Source organism: Lepisosteus platostomus, chromosome 20, assembly GCF_059453375.1.
Source record: "Lepisosteus platostomus isolate fLepPlt1 chromosome 20, fLepPlt1.hap1, whole genome shotgun sequence".
Taxonomy (NCBI): Eukaryota; Metazoa; Chordata; class Actinopteri; order Semionotiformes; family Lepisosteidae; genus Lepisosteus; species Lepisosteus platostomus.
This window is the reverse complement of record NC_142630.1, coordinates 14,420,467-14,441,658: the sequence shown is the minus strand read 5'-3', so window position 1 is coordinate 14,441,658 and position 21,192 is coordinate 14,420,467. Positions and strand designations below refer to the sequence as shown.

Genomic DNA, 21,192 nt, shown 5'->3' with positions numbered 1-21,192 from the left:
GTCGATATATCGCATTCTGCGACATGGGGGTGTTGTAACCCTGCTAAATCCTGATGATTTTCTCGGATAACTGCAGGCACTTGTGTTGCTTTTGCTAATGAGTAAAAACGGGGCGGTTTTTTCTTACTCTCTGGCCTCGATATTACTAGTGTTTCCAGATGGATCCAGTTACTGCTTCAGCAGCAGACTTGCACAATCCTTCCGTGGCCCTGTTATACAACACAACAGCTTCGACAGGCTGACAGCACAACGGTTTCACAGCTGCTTGAGGACCGCGGCCCCGACGACTAGATGCAGACGTTATCTTAAGATTAAATACACTTTTTTAAGACTCCATCTGATACGTTTTCCCTCCACTGTGATGCGGGTAAGGTTTAGTTGACTTGGCACCGGCCAGGGTTGAACAAACTATGTCAGCGACCTCCGTACTTTTTTACAAATTTTGTCTCCTCCACTCTTTTCTCTGCTCGTCCTCTCAGTAGATGCAAAACGAGTCTGGCAGTGTTTATTTTTATTCCACAGTCCGTCTCCAGTTTCTAATTCTCGGAGTTTCCATCTGAGCTCCTCTTTTCCGGTTTGCGTCAGCGTCAGTCAAGCTCTCCTTCCGGTTGTGCTGCCATAGAGTTGCTAATTCGTGACAGATTAGTCAATAGAAACTAAAAAAAACATTTCCAAATACTCTCTTAGAATTTAATGGATAATCCATTGTTGTGATCGATATTTTAGGTTACAATAACAATTAATTTTAACTATTCTTAAGTTTGGAAATGCTCATCCAATAAAGTTCTTACATGAATCCTACTAATTTACCACAAAAAAGAAAGAGGAGAATTAAGGAATAATGAATATGGGGAATTATGGGATATGATGAGTTCCGCAACACACAGTTCTATAATGTAAGACTTATCTTTTTTTTTTTGTTTTTTAATTTCAAAATCACTCGCATCACTTCCGTGAGCGCAGGGGATAAGGGTTTGTGTCCCCTTATCTCAGAATATTTTTTATATATGTCGCCAGAGTCTTACTTTTCATAGATTTTCTATGCAAATTCTTATTTTCATAGATCTCCTATGCAAAATGCTCGGTTTTGAAACTGGTGTCGGCTAGTGGCGAAGAGCAGACGGCCCTGAACCATTTCGTAAGAAAGGTTGTGGCAGCTTGGATCACTCTGGGAGTAAATATTTTAAGAGAGACTTGAAAGCAGAACTGCCTGGCTGGAGAAAAACCGAGATTAGAAGCTGGTGCCATTCATTCTCCCCAGAGACATGATGAGCTCTGATGTTGTCTTTCAGACCTGTTTCCCCTCTCCTCCCAAAGGCAAGCAGGAGAGTTTTCATAGGTTAAGACAAAAAAAAAACATTCCTTCAGGACCTGACACTGTTCCAACTGTTCCAATAGTCCAATGAATACAGCATAGACTGCTGTATCTCTGTCATTACATAGCTTTTTGTATTAATCATTATTTCAACAGAAAGTCAAATTGTCAGAAAGTTACCAAATCCAGGTGAGGGACAGCTGGTCTCTGGGACTAGGCTGACTTTAAATTGGCGTGGATTGACCAGTGTCTGACACACGGACTTTTGCTTTGGGGCATTTGGTCCTGGAACTGTTCTGAGAGGAAGTACCTCTGGTGGATAAGTAGTGTCATAGGTCCTGTGTAGATTGAGAAACTGTAATAAAAAGGTGTAATTATGTTGGATAAGTGTTTTGTCTGTGGGGACACTGGTGATTCATTAATAAAAGGAACCTATTGTGAGAGAAAAGGGTCCTAAGATCCTGAGAATGACTAAGCTAGAGGTGGCTTAGTCGGCTACAAAACAAAAGCAGTGTCTGCAATTAGGGGTTACCGTCTGTCACAAAAATTTCACTAACTATAAAATATTAATTGAACGTCACGCTTGCGAATCGCAGCACGTCTCGTTTTCAACGCCTTCGCTACGTCGGGACGCGCAAATCATTTTGGCCCAGGCGGCGCCCCGTCCTGTGACGTACAGCGGTGTTATTGTCACGTGACGCCGAGGCGGCCCAGTTCCTGAGGGGCTGGAGCTGGTCGTGCAACATGGTTAACTGATAAGTCCTTCAAGTAGGAGTGTTGACGGTTGTGTTTGGCGAGGGAAAGTTATATCGGTTTTTGTGGATTCGCTGGACCTTGAGGTACAATCTGCCCTCTTTTCGGTGACTGTGCAGCCTGTTTTGCACAGTAAAACTCACTTGAGTGGCGGTGCAATTGAGTTCTGCTGCTTCCGAGGTGTTAATACTTGTCTTAATCAGGGCGAGCCAGCGCCTCTCAGTCCTGCAGTGACATACCAGTGTTTCATATGCGATTGTTGTACGTCTTGTTAAATACAAACATGTATTTCATTTTAACAGACAAGAAGTGTTCAATCTTGGTAGGGACCTGTGCAATGAATATTAATTGTCGATCACGCTGAGCTTATGACAATGTGAGACATACTGAATAAGTTAAAACAAATTAAATACGTCTCGCAACCCGGGGTTTTGTATTAAGGAACACGTTAAGCAATCATCGGTTTCATGAAAACGTCAGTTAAATCGATAAACTGTTTTATATAACCCCCCCAGAAGCAATCGTCTGTAAGTGTTTATATTTAAGGGCCAAACTAAACGTGTAAAAAAGTGCTTTGAGTTGAGTGTCCAGAAAAGCGCTATAGACGTGTAAGGAATAATTATTAGAACCATGAAGGAAGTTCAGTCATCACAGTTAGCAGAACTTCAGCCTGCACCTTTCCTCCTCTTTCTAGCACCATGATCCTTCACTACTGCCCTCAGTGCGGCTCCAAGCTGCAGGCGGGCTTCAAGTTCTGTCCGTCCTGCGGACAGAAGCTGCCCACTGAGGACCCTGAAGAGGCTGCAGCCTCAGCGATCTCACAGGTGACCACCAGCGACCCCCCAGGTACGGGACGTCAGCGTGCGCCTTGCTGAAAGAGACAGACACCGCTCGGAGAAGCGGCTTGTGCTTGGATGTCTCCGTGCTTTTGATTTGAGTTACACGGGGCGGGGGGGAGGTTGGCTTTTGAATGACTGTGGAATGGTTACCATTCCATCTCGGAGTAAATAGGTTTCCATCAAAAAAGAGCAAGTAGACGTGTCTGTGGTGTCTTTTAAGGTTTTCACAGAGCAATTTACCTAAATCTCGATAGAGACTCATTATATACTGTAGATATATAATTTAATAAGTTTCTAACCAATGCGTTTCCAACATTTCATTCCTGTTCACTAATTGTGAAAATAGCACTCCAGTAAAGATGAACCCACTTACTCTTAGTTACTTTTCATCCTTCACTTCTGAAGGTAATTATGCTACTCTTGAGTAACTTACGGTGTTAAAGTAAAATGTCACGAAGGCTATTAGTGAAAATTGGTGGGCCAATATTGTAGTTTACTGTGTGTTTCAAGCGTTGTGCTTTTATTGCACTTTCTCTTTGCTTTCCAAGTCTTCACATGGTTTGAGTCTTGACTCATTAAACATCACTGTGCTCTGTTCTTTCTGACTTCCCTCACTGCCCTGCTCCTTCCCATACTCCTGTGCATGTTTAATTAGACATCCTGCAGGGTACAAGGGCAAGGGCAGCTGTTTCAAAACCCTGACGTGTGTTTCGTTCCTCTGCAGGTCAGAGCAGCCCCGCTCACGCCCCATCGCTCACTCCACCTCGCCGGACACGGCTGACGGCCGCTAAGGTCAAGGTGGAAGAGGAGGTCAGCTCCAGGACAGCTGCCTCCCTGTCGAAATCCCCCAAGAGCCTCCCTGGAGGTAAGCAGGGTGGCCAGCCAGAAGCAGCAGTGAGTTGTGACACTGGGCGGTAATAATATAATAATAATTGCTTACACTTCTATAGCGCTTTTCTGGACACCCCACTCAAAGTGCTTTACAGGTAATGGGGATCCCCTCCACCACCACCAGTGTGCAGCATCCACTTGGATGATGTGACGGCAGCCATTGTGCCCCAGAACGCTCACCACACATCAGCTATAAGTGGGGAGGAGAGCAGAGTAATAAAGCCAATTCATAGATAGGTAACGCAGTGGTGCACAGCTGCATGTACAGCATTCCTTGTCTTTCCCTTTGCTGAATGTGTTGTGCGTCTAGACATGGGCACGTTCAAGCACAGCAGCCATTTGGCTCACGGCCCTGACGCGTGGTCTCTGTTGTGTAGCTAGCCGTGCTCCGCTGTCACCGCGCAAACGCCAGGCGTCCCCAAGAGTCAAGCAGGAAGAGGAGAGCACCGCTGAGGCCTCACCCTCTCCTAAATCCCCCCTTGGGGGTAAGTGGACACTTCGGCTGTGGAAAAGGGGGGGAGCTTCAGCCACAATGCTGGCACGCGCTGCAGATAGAGAAGGCCTTTCAGAGGCTCCAGTACAACTGATTTGGGAAATAACCCTGCTGGCCTTCCTGCATCTCCGCTGTGCAGACCACAACAACGTGGGACCGAACAGGGAAAGAGAGGAAGACGGGGCAATCGAATGTCAGAACGCAGATTTTGCAGAGTTCCCAGTGTTTCATCGTTCTTTCCCTAATCGTCAGCCAAAAGCACGCCCAAGAGAGCGCGGAGGATGTGCGTCGAGCCCCTCCAGGAGAGCGAGCTGCTGACGGACACCGCGGGCAGGAAGTGGAGGCTCACCAAGCTGCTTCGCCAGAGCGACTCGGAGCTTTTGTACGGAGGTGAGCGAGGCCGGAGCAGTGCAGGACATGACCTTTGTGCTCTTTCAGCTGACTTGTTCATAATATACAGTACCAGTCCTTTACTGCCCCGCTGATCGTCAGTGTTGTCCTTGTGTCACTCTGAATAGTGCGAGATGCCAGTTTATAATGATATGTGAAGTAAAAGCTCAATTTGTTTTATACGTGTTGCTGTATGAACATAGTCATTTTAGACCTTGTTAAGCAGGGTTTGCTCATTTTCTAGCCTGAAGTTTAAATGGTATTTGAACTGTTGGAGAGGAAAAATAAATCTCTGCTGTGGAATCCTTGTCCTTAGTCGCTCTCGCCCGACATACACTGTGCAAATAGAAACATGTTGATTTGATACAGGAAACTGTTGAACTTTGAATCATCCCTCTGTTTACCTCTTTAAAATAAAACTTCTGTTCCTTAACCTCTTTTCAGTTCAACAGATTACCACTGGAGCCCCCACAGCTGACTACAAATACACCCTCAAACTAGTAAGTACCCATTTCAGATGAGACATGGCAGAGTCTTGCAGTGAGAGACTGTTTAATGTACGCAGCCCTTTTCAAGAGCAGTGACTCTGAATTTCACTTCTACAGTATGTCTAGGGGTTATGTGAGCACTGTTTCTCACTGGGTATAGTTCTTGTAGGACCAGAATGACGGTTTTCAGTTCCTGTTTAATTCCCAGAAGGGAGTCTGTGTAATGCTTGTATTCCACTGTTCTGTTAATCTGACTGTTTCTTTCCATAGGCTGCCAAGGATGGAAAGATATTCAAAGAACAGAATTTCCTGCAGAGAGCAGCGAAGCCCACATTAGGCGAGTTTACCCCATTGTTTTTCTCAGAGGCAGTAGGTCACAGGACAGTATGTTAATGTGATATTTGTGCTGTTTTTTTTAACCTCCAACAACAGATCTCTGATGAGGATTGTTGACTTGGTCACTGTCACTCTCATTAAGTTTTTGCAAAGCTAAATAACAGTAGTTATTTAGTTTCCAGCGAAAGACACCCAACCCGCCCCCAAAAAAAAAAACAACAACCTTTTTTTGCTTACAGTAGTAGTACTTAAGTACAGTACTTATTTACGGTAGTACTTCTCGCGTTAAGAAAGCTACAGATGCAGCCATTCAAAATGCACGGGCGATACCGCATTATTTTCCAGTACGCTGTAGATAGATAGATACTTTATTGATCACGTGAGGGAAATTGCAGTGCATCAGCAGCTTAACACACACAACACAGCCACAGTGTAACGAATTATATACTAATAGTACAATACATACAATACAATACAAGAGTTACTCACAGTCCGGACACACAAGAGCAAACTAGAACAGAACAGTACACAGAAAATCGTATCACACGTATGAATATAAATATAGATGTAACCATAGATATAAATATAAATATAAATGTATTGCACAGGTCCCTGGCATATATTGCACAAAAGTGGTTGTAAACGGGAAAAAGAAAAAGAGAACAGATGTAGCAGTATATGTGTATATGCGTTTAGTCCAGAAACAGGTCACTGTCGCTGTTGCCTCTGCCAAGACGCAAGGTGGATGCGTTGTACAGTCTTATGGCAGACGGCAAGAATGACCTCCTGTAGCGCTCCCTGTCGCACCGTGGATGAATCAGTCTATTGCTGAACGTGCTCTTCATTCCTGCAAGCCTGTCATAGAGGGGATGGGAGAAGTTGTCCATGATGGCCTCTAATTTGGACATCATTCTCCTCTCAGCCACTACCTCCAAGGGGTCCAGGTCAGACCCAATGACAGAGCTTGCTCTCCTGATGAGCTTGTTCAGCCTTTTGGACTCAGCTGAGTAACAGGTCCATCTTCCTCCTTAATCTTCACAGGCTTACCTACACAGTGTGTATCAGACTTCTTGTGTTCTGTATATCATCCATCGGTGATGTTGGAATTTTGTCAAACGAAAGTTGTGTTTTTATTGGTTTTGTGTTCATCTGGTAGCAGAGATGCACGTTTGCAGTAAATGGGGTGGGTGTGTAATCATTTGACCACTTTGTTACTTGTTATAAAAGATGGACGGCTCATCTCTGGTTCTCTTTGTCCCTGTTTGTAGTGGAAAAGTGGATGAAATGCCACAAGTTGAGTTTCCTTGGGATCCCTACCTGTGTGGGCTTTGGGCTTCACGCAGACACGTACAGGTATGCATGCGTGTGTAGAGCACAGAACTCGTATCAGAGAGGATGAGTGATTCTGCGTGAGGTTTCAGTACAGGAAAATCTTTGCACCTGCATTCCTTATGCAAAATAAGGGAGTTGGATCCATTACACTGCTGCAGCTGAATCACAGTGGGTTGCAGTCTGATCATTTTGTTGCTCAGTTCTCCTCTTAAGTGAATGTGGCTCTTGATCCAGGAGGATATTATTGTCTCTTATAGGCAAGCTGAGTTGCAGTTAATTTACTAAATTCGTTCTCTGTTAATTAAGTTTGTAAAGTTTTCACTACATCTACTCTACAGGCTGATTTCATGCCTACGTTTTGGTCTTTAAGTAATGCACAAAGTTGTTAGGATGTCTTGCATTACAAAACTCTTTGTTGGTCAGTCCTCACTGCTTAATCCCCTTTAGTTTATGCCCATATAACCCACTGTTATCCTTATTATTTGTATTGTTCAGTGATGTGCAAATATGACCTCATAGATTTTAATTTTATTTTTTAGGTTTCTTATCTTCCACAACATGGGCCAATCTCTACAGTCCATCCTGGATGAGAAGACTCTGCTTCTGTCTGAGAAAGCTGTCCTTCAGCTCTGCTGTAGAATAGTGGGTACAGGAATGGCCAGATGTGTGGAGCTGTGCCATGTTAAAGGGACTCTGGAACTAAGAACAGTTTGTAGTACGAGACACAGTAGCAAAGACCAAAAAGAGCAGACGACAGATTAGCAGCGCGTGTTAGCTTGAATCACACAGGGTCTCTTGCAAATGCTGGTACAGGCTGGTGATCATTTCCGCCACGGACATGATATAGGGGGACTGGACAGTTCCCCTGTCTCACTGATAGCCACACCTAGTCCTGGAAGGCTATTATATGTTTCAAATTATGGATTTCTTTCCACTCAGTGCTTGATTTTATTTTAATATTTTTTGGTCTTAGCCTGTCTGTATTACCACTGTCTCCAGCTCTTCATTCATCGAGGATTATTTCTTAACCTCCAAATCCTGGTCCCCTGCAGCCCTCCAGGATCAGGAGTGAATATCATTGACCTATGCCTCGAAGGTGCTCGTTTTAATGTGGTGGCACTGTAACACATTTAACAGTGACAGAACATTCCAGTACATTAGCCAAATGTGGTAAGAGGTAATGGTAAAACAGAAGCCGTTTTTAGCACTCTGTACGTGCGTGACACCAAGTGCTTGGAATGCATTCTGGGAATGTTTGTATTGTAGCAAATGTCAGTTGAATTCAGCTCATTTTCAAACATCAAACCAACCGGTTATCCTGTGTTTCTGCCATGAAGACTTCAAGGGCTAAAGGGATGCGGTATCGCCACAGGGGCTCTTCATTCAAGTAAGAATCGAGAGGTATCTTTTAAACTGCTGTGGTTGATTTCCAGCACAGGGCCATTGGGTGGTGCTAAATCCCCATAGAATGAACACACTGACAGCTCTGCTCTTCACAGTGCTCATAGCCTGACGTGCCCCTAAGCGCCTAGTCTTACTAGGGTGCTGTAGCAGGGCTGACAGTCTGACACACACCAAAACACACGTTTCTGTGCTCTTCTCTTTAGCTCGATGTTCTGGAGTACATCCACGAGAACGAATATGTTCATGCGGACATCCAGGCGGAGAATGTGTACCTGAATCCTGCAGAGCCCAAACAGGTAAGTGGACTCTCGGCACCAGCTATCAAGGGTTGTTGTTTTGTGGTTTTCTTCTCTGAGCAGGGAATCATTCAGTCTTTTGTGGACTCATATGATTGTCTTTTCATTCACTACTCTGCATATGAGTATTATATGATTAGGTCTAAAACAGGAAGAACGGAAACTCAAGAAATTGTTTGCTGTGATGCTGTCGAATGACTGTCACTCCACAGCCAAAACATCTTCTGCTTTTTCCTCCCTGTGACCTTGTGGTGAATTATCTGCCGCACATAAATGTGTTGTAAAAGCAGATTTAGCCATTGGCTTCAAAAAGAGTAGCTTTGCTTTTGCAATCTATAGAAAAAAAAGGTCATAAAACCTAAAGATCATTGCAACACCAAGAGGTGGCACATCAAGAGCATTTGGATGCCAGTAGCTGGCTGATGTGAAATCATCCACCTGCTTCTTAAAAGAAGTTGGGAACAGCAGCTGTAGCAACATGGCTGTGTTGCTTGTTTCAAACTTTATAAAAAAGTTCCTCTTGTTCTCCGATGTAAGTGCATTTGCATAAGACTAGAAGAGGTGAATTGTCGCTGTTTTCTGGCTCCAGGTGTACCTTGCAGGATACCACCACGCCTTCCGGTATTGTCCTGGTGGGAAACAGGTGGAGTACCGAGAAGGCAGCCAGACCGCACATGAGGGTGCTGTGGAGTTCATCAGCATTGATTCCCACAAAGGGGCTGGTGAGCGGTTTTGCTCTGTGCAGTGAAAGGGGTTGACTGTCGCCCTGAGCCCAGGAGTGGGTCAGGGAGGCTGTGAGTTTTCTGTGCTGCGCTGATGGTGTGTTTGTGTGAGGCTACCGTACACTTGGGCTCATCACGGATCTGTCCTCTTCCCCTGATGTACATTTGTCTATATGTTTTGCTGAAATGTACAAGGTGTATTTGCAGTACAGTGATCCAGTCCTCCCACCTCTGCTCTCTCGCCCTCTGTTCCCAGGCCCGTCACGGCGCAGTGACCTGCAGGCTCTGGGGTACTGCATGCTCAAGTGGCATACAGGCACCCTGCCCTGGACACATCAGGCTGGCAGCCCCAGCAAGGTCCTGGCAGAGAAAGAGAGGTGAGGATCTCCCTTGTCCCAGATTTGCAGAAGGGTGCCATAGTTAACACTATTTACAGTATTGAAATTAGTTTGTTCAATGCAATCACAAAATATCGCACTCCAACCTTTTCACAGCAAAGACAATGGAACTTATCTCATTCTTCATGACTTTAGTTGTTTTTCCTCAGTTTTTGTTCTGAATGAATGCTACATTCTTACTGCTATTACACAGAGTCACACTGTTTTTTTACTAGTGCTGCCGAGCGAGTTATAAAATGTTTTACCTGTAGGTCACCCTTATTGCCCCAGTCAAGGATTTAAACCCTCTTTAGGAGTGATTTGGTAGAAACCGACCTAATGCTATTTCTGTTGTTTAAGTTATCTAGAAAGATGCTTCTTTATTGTTACTATTCCTCATTAGGTATAAGGCTGATGTAGGAGGACTCTTGGCTCACTGCTTTGGAAGAAAAAGAGTTCCAGGTATTGTCTTTGGTGTCTCTTTCTCATTTCATCTAGATCAGTTCTTAGGTTGTACAACTCAGAAGACCAACATAACGTTTGCTTAGTACTATGAAAGACAGTGTAACTATACACAGTCATGTGTGCATGCTACGAATTGTGCAAGTTAAATACTATATGAATTGAATGTGGTATTTGCTGTTAAAAGAATTGTAACAAAATTGTCAAGGTGCTCCGTGATCAACCCAGGCGTTTTCAATAAAACCTGGTAAATATATTGTGGAGTGGAGCTGACACACATCACTCAGGTGGACACTGCACCTCAGTGGATGATAAAGCAAGCCCCTTCCTGTACATAAAGCATGTCGGGATCCTTTGTGATTAAAAGCTCTTTATACATGGAGTGAATTATAATTATATTGTGATGGATATTTGGGATACTGCTTCAGTTGATAAAAATAACTGACAGTAAATGTTGAAAGATAGTAGCTTTTATTATTTATCTTTCTGCAAGTAGTTGAAACAATCTGACACCAAGAGAAAGAAAACCTTCCTGTTAAAAGGGCTTGGCCAAGCGGCCGTGTGCATAGGTCATGTGCTGTCTGTGCTCCGTGTGCAGCTGCTGTGCAGATATACCTGTCCCAGGTGATGGCTCTGCAGTACAACGAGAAGCCAGACTACCTGAGTCTCAGGAATCTCATGACGGATGCTCTGCAGCAGCTGGGGACTTCTCTCGATCAACCCATCGATGTCCAGGTGAGTAAAGCAGCACAAGGGGGTTTGCTGTGTCCTGGGTTTCTGCACTTGGGTTCTAAGCAGAGATACCCGGCACTGACAGCGCTCGCTTTCTCGGGCTTGTGTAGTAAGGTCAAGTGGAGACTAATGCATGCAGATACGATTGTTTTGACCTATAATCGTTGGACTGTTCCCACGAGTGCATATGTCTTACACATGACGCATAATGTCTTGAAGTGAAAGGGATTGGAGTACTTCTGAGTGCCAAGACATTCTAACTAGCCCACGATCTCTGTCTTTTCAGATCTGAGGCGGGAGAGGGCCGAGCCGCTGAGAGGAACATTCTCTGGAGTGCTCTTTTTTTGTTTAAAGATGTAATAACACTGTAATAGGAAATGTGAAGGCACACACTTGATTTTGATTCTTTTTTTCAAAAGGTTTGGGTGAAAGGTTTTCTAAAAAAAGCTGTTCTGAAAGTTATAAAAGTTAGTTTTTTTATTTTTTTTGAAAGAGTGGAAAAGAAGTGGGATCAGTGGATTAGCAGAATCAGTGACACTTGTAGGGCTTTCCGAGGTCTTGACAAGTACAGGCAGGTCGGGCGGAAGGCAGGTTGAGTCCAGGTCCAGATGTCACCAGTCTGTCATGAAATGACCCTGCCTGGGGTCCTGCCCTCACAAGCCACAGGGCACAGCTAGACAGGCGAGGCACCGCTGGATGATCTAACCAGACGCAACACTGAGCAGTTCTCCAGCACCTGCAAGAACATGAGAACGGGTACAAATGACCGGATCTATCCCACAAGGCACGGGTTCGTCAGTCCTGGTCCTGGAGGCCACAACCCTGCCGCTTACACGTTTCTTCGAAGGAGTAAAAAAAAGTTCTGAAAAAAGGAATGGTTCTTGATCAGCCTTCTGCGTGTTGGAATGAAAAAAGAGCAGGGCATTGTTTCAAAATTTCAAAACAGATGTTGTAAAAGGCAGGTTGCAAGGTTCTGAAAGGCAAACACATGAACGAAGTTCTAGAATTAAACATCCTTCTGCAAATTTTAGCAAAAAGCGGCATATCTCTCTTTTTATGTTCATTTTATGATGTGAATGGAGACTCCTGCTATGTCAGGAGGAAACAACACTGAACAAACACTTTTCTTGCTAATGTGAACCCTTTGTGTTCTTGATCTACACGCTGAGATTTTTAACATTTACTGTATTTGTGGAGTTTTTATAGTTAAACTATTTTTGCTGAAAAGAAAATAAAATGTTTGAGTCGAACACACATTTGTTTAGGCTGCTTCTTTCTGTGATGAATAAAAGAATTCTGCTCGTTCTCTTCTGCCTAAACATGTCTCCTCTGTGCTGTAACTATTCTCTAGAGCAGGGTGTCACGCCCACCAACAACCGTATTCTATCCCGCAAGCGACCTCTCGCTTATCAGGCCACAGCTACGGGTAATTCCAGCAAGCGCCAGCGCGCTGATCAATTCTCTGACCGCAACAGCACACTGATGACCACACCCTCCGCTTCCCGGGATATTTAAACCCTCACTACCCTCAGGTCTGCGCTCGGTGTTGGACTCTCTCTAGGAGCTCTCACCTCGCCGTTCTTTACTGAGAAATTCTCTTCCTGACTGAACCTCTGGCCTTCAGAACTCGACCTTCGTCCCTCGACCTCGACTTCAGCCCAGCGTCTCGGAAAAGTAGCCATCGACCTCCTCTCCCTTCTACCGTTTTCTCCGACCCTCCGGAACTCTCGGAATAACGCACAGGGTCCTTCCTCTCCCTCGGGGACACGGCATTCCTAACACAGGGGGTTCCCAGTCCGGCGCCCGGTGACCCCACACCTGCTGGTTTTCATTGCAACTGACCTCCTCCTCTGAACTGCACTGAAAGAACAGCTAGAACATTTGCGAGTGTTTTCCCCCCCTCTCAAAGGTTGAAGATTTTAAGTAATGGAAGACACACAGCGAAGCGTCCACTTCCTATGTGTTTAGGAACTGAAAACAAAGCTTATAATTCGGTCAGTTAAGGGTTCGATTATTTAATTGAGTGCTCGAGTGGGACAAAAACCGGCAGGTGTGTGACTCCCCAGGACGAGGACCTTGTACAGAGTCTAATTTTGGTGAGGAATGCCTGTTTGCGCCCTCTGTGAAGCTGTGTTCCAGTCCTGCCTGTGCCCAGAGGCTGGCAGTGCCATTGGTGGGCTGTGCCCAGTCAGCAGGCAGGGGTGAGTGTGAGTGGGGCCACCTGAGGCCCCGTGCTGATGGCTTGGAATGGAGACTCGAGTTGTCTTCCCCTTCAGCAGTTTTGCCTGGAGTGCCGTTGGAGTAAACAAACTTCATTTTTAGCTTCTGGCCAGCGCTGAAGAGGAAGGGTTTCGGGGGAGGTTGGGGTTGGGTTGTGATGATTGGCAGGATAAACAGCCACCCCCAAATGTAATCTGTCTGCAAGAGAGTCAGGAGAAGGCCTGGTAGTCCGTTCTTAAAGTTCATTGGTGAGCAGCACTTAACGCCCACAATTTCTTTACTTTCTCAGCCCCTGTGGTATGGAGAAGATGGGTTACATCTTAAAAGCGATCAAAATTTGTCAAAAAAGCTGCAGAGCTTTTACGAAAAACTTTTAAGAGCTTTTAAGAATCTGATTTATGTGTTTATATGCTTCTTCCTCCATTTTCTAAACACTTCTAAATCAGGATTGTGGGGGAGCAGGAGCTTATCTTGGCGAGCAATGGGTGCAAGGCAGGCTACACCCTGTACAGGACGCCAGTGCATCACAGGGCAGACAGACCCAGACTATACGCCACTCCCGACGCAAGTCCGTGCGGTGGAAGAAACTGGAGCTCGATCAGAACATGCAAACTCCCCACAGACAGCACCCAGTGCAGTGAGGCAGAAATGCAAACCGCTGTGCCACCATGCCACCTGTACATTATTATCCATAGGTAGAATTACACTCATGATGACAATTACGTTAAATTCTTACGATTTGTCGCCAGTTGTTGTGTACGCCTTTACATTTGAAAGCCAGGGCAGGGAAAGCAAATGACACATTTCGGGGTGTTTAATCCGATCTAGGATTAGGGCTATATAAAATGCTTTACTGTATATAATCTGACAAAGGGATCATATCGACCTACAGTACCAGCGAGTGAAAATCCGTGGCATATTGTTCTTCAGCTACATTCTGTAACTTTGTACAATAGCATTAACGTGGTTTCTTTCTGCTTTGTCAGCGAGGTCGGTCTGTTCCATCAATGGTTAAGTTGAAAAGATGTGACAGGAGCTTTTTTCTCCTCTCTTTTTTTTTCTCGTTTGCCGTGAAGTAATTAAAAGGGAGGTCGCTTTCGCTTGCTGTTTCCCAGTCACCGGCGGGGGGATTATACAGTAACTACTCGGCAGCTGTCCTGTTAATAGCCAGGGCAGTACAGCACCGCTGTGCGCTTTTCGGATGGGAGCTCTGAATACATAAACACCAGCTCTATACGCTCGGCTCGAATCCGCTTTCCAGCAGACGGATCAAACACGGTGAATAACACAGCCTGCTCGGAATTTTTCCTCCAGACTGCTTTTTGCAGGTAGGGTGGTTATTTTGATGCGCATTCTCTCATGTTTGCTGTTATTCTTCCTTTGGAACAGACTGCCCGGGTTACTGTGCTGTGTTCCCTTAGTCCTTTTAGTTTTCCTTTGCAAAACTGTTCATTTTGTGTGTGTGAAAACGGTGAAAAATCTGTACGTCGTTTCTGATTGAATACTTGGGAGACCAGGTTGAAGTTGAATAAAACATACATTTTATTAAATAATTAAATAATGCAAACTCTTTTGGACGGCCTTCAGTTAAATACTTATATGTCACCGATAGAACTGACTTTGAAAAGTTACAAAGTAAAATCATTCTAACGGTGAAGGAAAATGACATTAACACAATGCGAGTTAGTTGCTTTATATAAATATGCGTGTTTTGCGTACTTTGATGCGTTATCGAAGGGATAATATTCCTCATAAATATTCGCAATTTTAAGGTTCTAACATTTTGTGGTTGTTGACGGCTGCGTTTAATTCGAGAATGTCAACTTTGCGTAATAGTTTGACGTGGTAGTGGAGGTGAAGGATGCGAGAATATAGAAATGGAATAGAGTTGCTTGTTTGAAACGTTTGCGACGATTTTTATTTTGTTCCAATCGCAAATTAAAACCCCCATTTCGTGCATTTTTTTTTATTGCTACTTCGTTTTGATGATTGATGCTGGGGATGTTCGCTTTGCTGCAGTCAGGAAGGGACCTGGTAGGTTCTGAGCAGGAAAATGCACTGGCGGCCGGACAAGAGCCACATACCTCACCCTGCTCTCCGCGCTGCGTTCAGCAGGTGAGGTTGCCAGGACGACCGAGGGCCCGGGGTACATGGCTGCGACATACAGTAAAGTGTTGCGCCTTGGTAGGTGGGGGGAAGGCGCCGGGGAGCTGTCCGCTCCGGGCCGGCGCCGCGGACGCGCCCTTGGTTGGTTGGTGTGCGCCAAAGCCCGCTTTTGGTAATCAGAAGTTTCAGTTCAGTTTCAGGCACGGGGGTATCCACGTTTCAGCCTGTTGAGACGGCTCTCCCCGGTGTACCACCAGCCCCATGAATTGTGGCTTCACACCACGTAGAGACGCAGTTGACGACTTTTAATGGTTTAAAGGTCCTGGTAACGGGTCCGTCATTTCAAAGAGCGTTTCTGATCCACTAGCTTTCCAATGCATTATGAATATTTTATCACTGCAATTCATTTGTGCCATTATCTTTAACTGCTCATGTTGTTGCAGAACTATCTATCCTGATGGAACACGGCAGATGTTCTTAAGTGAATGAAAAAAAAGACTAAGTTCGCTTGCTTTCACAGTGAATTTCATTCAGAAGAGGCAGAACGAAAATCGAGACCACGTCCTCTGGTGTTCCTCCTGTGCTCTTGCGGTGTCCTGAATGCGCATGCTGACCTTCAGTCGTTTCTGACTCTGGAGGGCTCATTTTCGTTCCCAGCTGGGCGCATTCCTCCCACGCCTGACATTCCAAAGGACGGCCACTGCTGTCCTCCTAGGCCCTTAATGTTTGCCCGGGCCTTTCGGTGTGTTACTGAAGGAGGGTAGGGCCTGGAGGCTGAGAGGAGGGCAGTCTCGCCGGCTGTGGAAGGGAACTGCCTTGGTCTGCTTTCAGGCGTCTTTGCCCACCTGCGCTCAGTACTGTGGGAGTGAATGTGTGCTGCAGTGACTGTTGTTAGTAGTCGGCTCAGCCAGCCTGTAGAGACAGGTTTGCTACAGGATGCCATAGATCACATTCTAATGGGGGGTTAGGTACTAGCTGATTGAATGGCACCTGGTATCCAACCAAACTAGATAGGGGCCTCTTCTTATGTGCAGCCTTTAATGTATTGTTCTATTAAAGAAAACTCTGAACAGCAAGGAAGAAGTTCTCATAGAGCACAGATGAGAAGGATTTGTAGCACAAGGAAACCTTGCAGATATTTGCTCTGATTTGTTTGAAGGCACTGTTGTTTGTTATCATTACAAATCATGTCATCAGTCTGCTTCTGTCCCCTGTACGGCACATATCGGGCAGTAGGAGGGTGTGTTTGACAGCTGGTGCAGAACGGCTGCCATCTGTCACCCAGGTGAGGTCAGCACCCCCCTGGTGGACAAAATGACTCCACCCCCCCCGTGCGCAATTTCGTAACTCGCCAAACTGAAGATCTACAGCAAGAATGGTCAGATCACAAAGCCTCAAAGGATCAGTTATTGAATGTTTCATGGAAGAAGAAATCCGACAGACCAACGTGGAATCTTGAGCATGTACTGAGCTCCCTCCTGCTATATCAAAGATGTCCAATATCACTGATGTGTTGTGACAAGTTCCAAGGTCCTAGCTGCAGATATAAATAAAAAAGCCACACGTGTGTTTTATATCTAGACTTCTTGGCATGTGTTCATCTGTACCGCTACACAGTCACACAGAAATGTGTTTGGATCACTGGCTGTTAGAACAGAACTCAGGAGCTCTGTGCAAGTAAGCAGAATTTAGTAGAGAAATGGGGAAGCCATGAAGGAATCAGTAGAGATTAATTTCAAAGTTGACTAGACTCCTCAAGAAGGCTCTGCATCCCGAAATGTTGCTTTTCCACCTTTACTGCTTTACACCTGGGGGTTAATCTCTGTGTGTTGCCAAGCGGGATTTAGCCTGGAGGGCAAGAGCATCTGTTTCCAGACCTTGTGTTTGTTTGCAAACTTTGATCCCTGACTCTGTTTTCCTTCTCTGTGAGTTGGGGCGGGCAGGAATGACTGGACCTTACAAATCATTTACCCACCCTGTGCCAGGCGTGCTGAAGTGGGCAAATCATCTAGTAAGCAAGAGACATTTCAGAGGTCAGAGCAGAGAACCAGCTCACAGGTGTGTAACCAGATATATGTGAGTAGACATATCCCAGTCAGCATATACACACTGTCAAAGAATAGGTTATCCGGGAATGGTTCACGGGGAATGTTGGGGTTTCAGAAAGATGCTTATCCCAAAACAAAGGAGGGCAACATGGGTCGATGCCCTGAACTGGACACCAGCCCATCAGGAAAGATGGGGGACACACAATGAAGCACACAGGGACAACTCAGACACCAGTTAGCCTAGCCCGCATGTCTTGGGAGGATATGAGGAAAGCAGAGCACCTGGAGAAAACCCATGCAAATGTAGGGAGAACATGCAAACTCCACACAGGGGGTACACCAGTCCATGAGGCATCATCTTACTGATATTTTTGAAGAAAAGACTAGTTATCCTTTACAAATTCCTAAAAGGAAAGCTTTATGAGATGATTTTCACTGTGTTTTTCATAAACTGTTTGCATTCTAAAAGCTCATTGTTCCTGGTAGCGCAGTGTTTGTGCTTGAATGGTCTGTGGAATATGTTTGGCTCATTTCAATGTATACACACAAATAAAAAAAAACCTCCACAGGAAAGAGTCCATTGTATGAAAGAGATAAAAATGATTACGATCTGCAGAACAGAAGGAAGTGTTTATTAGTGCAGATGGGCTGTGGGCTTGTTTGTGTAGAGGCAGCGGTCAGGGCCTGAGTGGTGCCCTCCTTCCTGTCTGAAGGGCTGCCAGCACCAGGAGGGGCTAGTTTTTCCCAGAGCCGCAGACCTGACATCCTCATTCAGGAATGGAAATAGGAGTCCCATTGCATGGCAGCCTGAGCTGTTTCTTGGGTTTGTGAGTTACACTCCTGGCCGAATTGTAGTGATCAAGCAGAACAAGCCAGCATATTTGATATTCTAACTCCCTAACTCTGTCAATGCATAGAACTAAGAATAAAGAAGTTCGTCTTTTAGTCCCACTGCTTGTACAACAGTCTGCAGTTGGCAACACCAGAAATGGCTCAAATTGCCATGCAACGGGAGTCTCAGTTTCATCCCTGTTGACTAAACCTGTGATCCATGGAAGAGGGGATGACAGGGACAAGATGAGCACAGAATCCAGTACCAATGTATAAGACATCAGTGGGAAAGAAATGTGTCTTGGTCTCGCCTCTACAAAACAGCAATATTTGACAAAGCGGACTCAGAGACCCAGCTAAAGAAGAGGACGAGGGGTTAAACCTGTTGGCATGCAGAGGGAGAGACAGGGAGAGAGCCACGGGCTGAGGGAGAGACAGGGAGGCAGCCATGGGCAGAGGAAGTTTGCAGAGCACAAAATCCAATTACCTCAGGAACATGAGGAACTTTATTTACTCTCATTAGACTAGGTAAGCTGACAGTATTAAGGGCTGTCTACCTTGCAGTTAAAGCAGCTGGTGCAAGTTGAGGAGATCAGGCTAGGACTCTCTCTAGTGTTGCTCTTCATTCTCCGTTGCAGTGTAGGATGAGTCATTCTGTAGGGGAAGTTGGTTGTCATGCCAGTTTTACACTCCTGTCCAGAATTTCACTCCTGCCTTGTGAGCAGCTCGTCCTGCTTGACCCCTGTGGTCTATCTGGAGTGGGGTTTGGGTGACACCGAGCCTGTGTTCCACTGCCACTGCACAGCCCATTCACTGCTGGGAGACCAGACAACACTTTCATTTACTGGAAAGGGTTGTGTGTGTTTGTTTACAAGCATATCTAATGTGAAGTGTGCTAAATGGCCTATCAAACTTTAACTGCACCCTAAAGCTCTTTAGAAGCACTTTCTTCTAATTAGATGTTTGCCGTATTTCAAAGCAGTCTAAAAGGTCTTTCTCGGCTAGCCCTTTAATTCCCAGGACTGCTGTTTCCGAGTTAATGAATTTCCACAGTTATCTTCTTTGCTGGGTCTCCCTGATACGGTTACACAATATGCAGGTGCTCTGGCCCAGAGAAACTGGGTAGGGAACCCCAAATCTGGACGTTTAATAGGCAACATTGAAATAAAGCAACTGTGCTGAAATTTAACTCTTCAGCACCAAAAAGATTAAGAATCAAGAAAGCCTTTAAGAAGTCTTTACAAAGTTTCTTAACAGTGTTTTGTGCATTAGTCTCATCTGTCTGGTATTGCAAGGGCTGCTTCTAAAAAAATGCATTGTATTATGCATGCAAGGAATTCAACATTGCATTAATGCAACAGTGATTGCATGATCTTGTATACACATTTATGTGGCGCAGAATGCATGCAATAAATGCAGTACCAAAGAAACAAAAATACAGGACATCTGTACAAAAACTGATGCAGATGCCCTAGAGAGTAGTACAACATTGCAGAGGGGTAGCTTGATCTACAAGAGCAGTGTGCAGCAAAGGGTTTTGAGGAGATGCCAGATCCCCGGTGCCTGTCTTTGTGTTTGTGTGGGGGGAGATGTTAAATATACACAGGATAAAAAGCAGTGCTCCAGGGTATGACAGTTAGTATGTGAAAGGGAAACCCAGCCTGTTAATGTCTTCCATGTGACTGAGGAGAAGAGGAAGGTACAGGTCAGCTGATGTCATCCCATTGTCTTCTTATTCTCCACTTGTGTACAACTTGACTTTGGGACATCGCTTAGCTAAAGTGCAGTACAGACGCGGAAATAGCAGAAAAAAGCCTTGTGGACTGCATCTGGGGGCCTGTCCACACTTTCTAAAGAGCACTGACAATTATGACTTTCAGCGGCAGGCGATTGAGGCTCTTCCTTTATGGTCTTGTCTTTTGCGATGTAAAAAACCGCCTTATAAATAACCCGTGACGGTAACAGTGAAATGAGGGTGCTGGTCCAGGGGTGTCTGTAGGCCTGCTGTCCGGCTGAGCTCGCCGCTGGAGCGAGAGGAGAAGGGGGTGTGGGGAGCTGAGACAGCAGCTGGCGTCTGTGAGTGGCAGTTTAGGATCGGTTAAAAATGTATGGATGGGTCCCGGGGGGGATTGTAATATATTGTGAATATGTCTGAAGCTCCTCATCAATCATTTACCAAAGAGCAGTGATTATTCACTTTTTTAAAGAAAGGGAAGAGAGAATGTAGGGTAACACTTGCAATGCTGGAGTCCTCCTTCAATGCCGGTTGAAAAGGACTCTTATAGAGAGCAGGCATGCGTATAGCAACACAGACACACTTCACACTGAACAGGGACGTTTCTGCCCCTGTAAAACGGGGGGAGGGGGGGGGTCTCTAAATCCCTGAATAAGCTGAAGCGCTCCAGACCTTTCAAAACACCTGCAGGCACTTTTCAGAACAAAAGCTTTATGTGGGGCTGTACCCCCAGGGCACACTTGAAAGGATTCTTTCAATGCCCTTCTGGAGAAGGCTGTTATATTGGCTGTCCAGTTGTTGATTTACAGTAGGTGGCCGGCGCCATGCATCTAAAAGAAGGTTACTTCCTAACTTAGTCAACTGCAAGAAATGGTTGTGCATTAAACTAATCTGTCACTGGTCACACATCCAGGTTTATAGAGCCTGTATTCACCTGACCAAGTAGTCGTTAGGATGTTCCATTGAATGCAGACTGCTGAACAGTACTGTGGATCGTAGACGGACCCTATGCGGTAGCAAGAAGCCTAGCAGGAGCAGGGGTCTAGAAAACCAGGTGTACTTAGACATCAGTCGAGATCCGGAATCGTTGTCAAGGGGGATCGAACTCCAGGAACCAGGAACACACAACAGAGAGATCAGGAGAATCACTGTGAAGGCAAGACGTGAAGCTCAACTGGGAAACCAGATACTGAGCACCGAAGCAGCTGTGTGCTGCTGTTGAACAGTCTGGAGCTGGAAGGTGTGGTAGTGACTGGGAGGGCTGATTGGATCATTAATTCTGAAGTCAATGCCTTCTGGAATTGGTGGAGGCTTGTGTGGGATTGCAGAATTCGTGACAGGTACGTCTGGAAGTGTGTTGAGTACTTTGGGTCAGTCTCCGCTGTTTTGGAGGGGATGCCAATCCTCTCTCCCCATGTCTGT

General features: G+C 45.4%; 2 protein-coding genes across 4 annotated transcripts in view; both read left to right on the top strand.

Moving 5' to 3' along the window:
• The first annotated feature begins 226 nt into the window (after positions 1-226).
• vrk3 (VRK serine/threonine kinase 3) lies at positions 227-12,084 on the top strand. 3 transcript variants are annotated; one of them, XM_088614482.1, is made up of 15 exons: positions 227-367; positions 2,763-2,914; positions 3,632-3,772; positions 4,176-4,283; positions 4,544-4,681; positions 5,126-5,181; positions 5,440-5,506; positions 6,774-6,858; positions 7,377-7,479; positions 8,445-8,537; positions 9,127-9,259; positions 9,516-9,636; positions 10,040-10,098; positions 10,697-10,833; positions 11,117-12,084. In XM_088614482.1, exons 2-15 carry the CDS (start codon positions 2,767-2,769, stop codon positions 11,120-11,122), a joined length of 1,395 nt encoding a protein of 464 aa, XP_088470608.1. In that variant the 5' UTR covers positions 227-367; positions 2,763-2,766; the 3' UTR covers positions 11,123-12,084. The 3 variants fall into 3 exon arrangements, with proteins under 3 accessions (XP_088470608.1, XP_088470606.1, XP_088470609.1); XM_088614480.1 differs by lacking the exon at positions 227-367 and adding an exon at positions 1,995-2,154; XM_088614483.1 differs by lacking the exons at positions 227-367; positions 4,176-4,283 and adding an exon at positions 1,995-2,154.
• Positions 12,085-14,186: 2,102 nt separating this feature from the next.
• ripor1 (RHO family interacting cell polarization regulator 1) overlaps positions 14,187-21,192 on the top strand; it is a 76,674-nt gene continuing 69,668 nt past the window's right edge. The window contains exon 1 of the mRNA XM_088614058.1: positions 14,187-14,378. The gene's annotated coding sequence lies outside the window, so the exon portion shown is untranslated. The remainder of the gene's footprint in view (positions 14,379-21,192) is intronic.

Excerpts from the sequence above, each read along its gene's own strand:
- vrk3 (XM_088614482.1), top strand. The coding sequence starts at position 2,767 with ATGATCCTTCACTACTGCCCTCAGTGCGGCTCCAAGCTGCAGGCGGGC. Across the intron at positions 4,682-5,125 it reads CTCGGAGCTTTTGTACGGAG|TTCAACAGATTACCACTGGA; the intron begins GTGAGCGAGGCC and ends ACCTCTTTTCAG. Across the intron at positions 9,260-9,515 it reads TGATTCCCACAAAGGGGCTG|GCCCGTCACGGCGCAGTGAC; the intron begins GTGAGCGGTTTT and ends CTCTGTTCCCAG.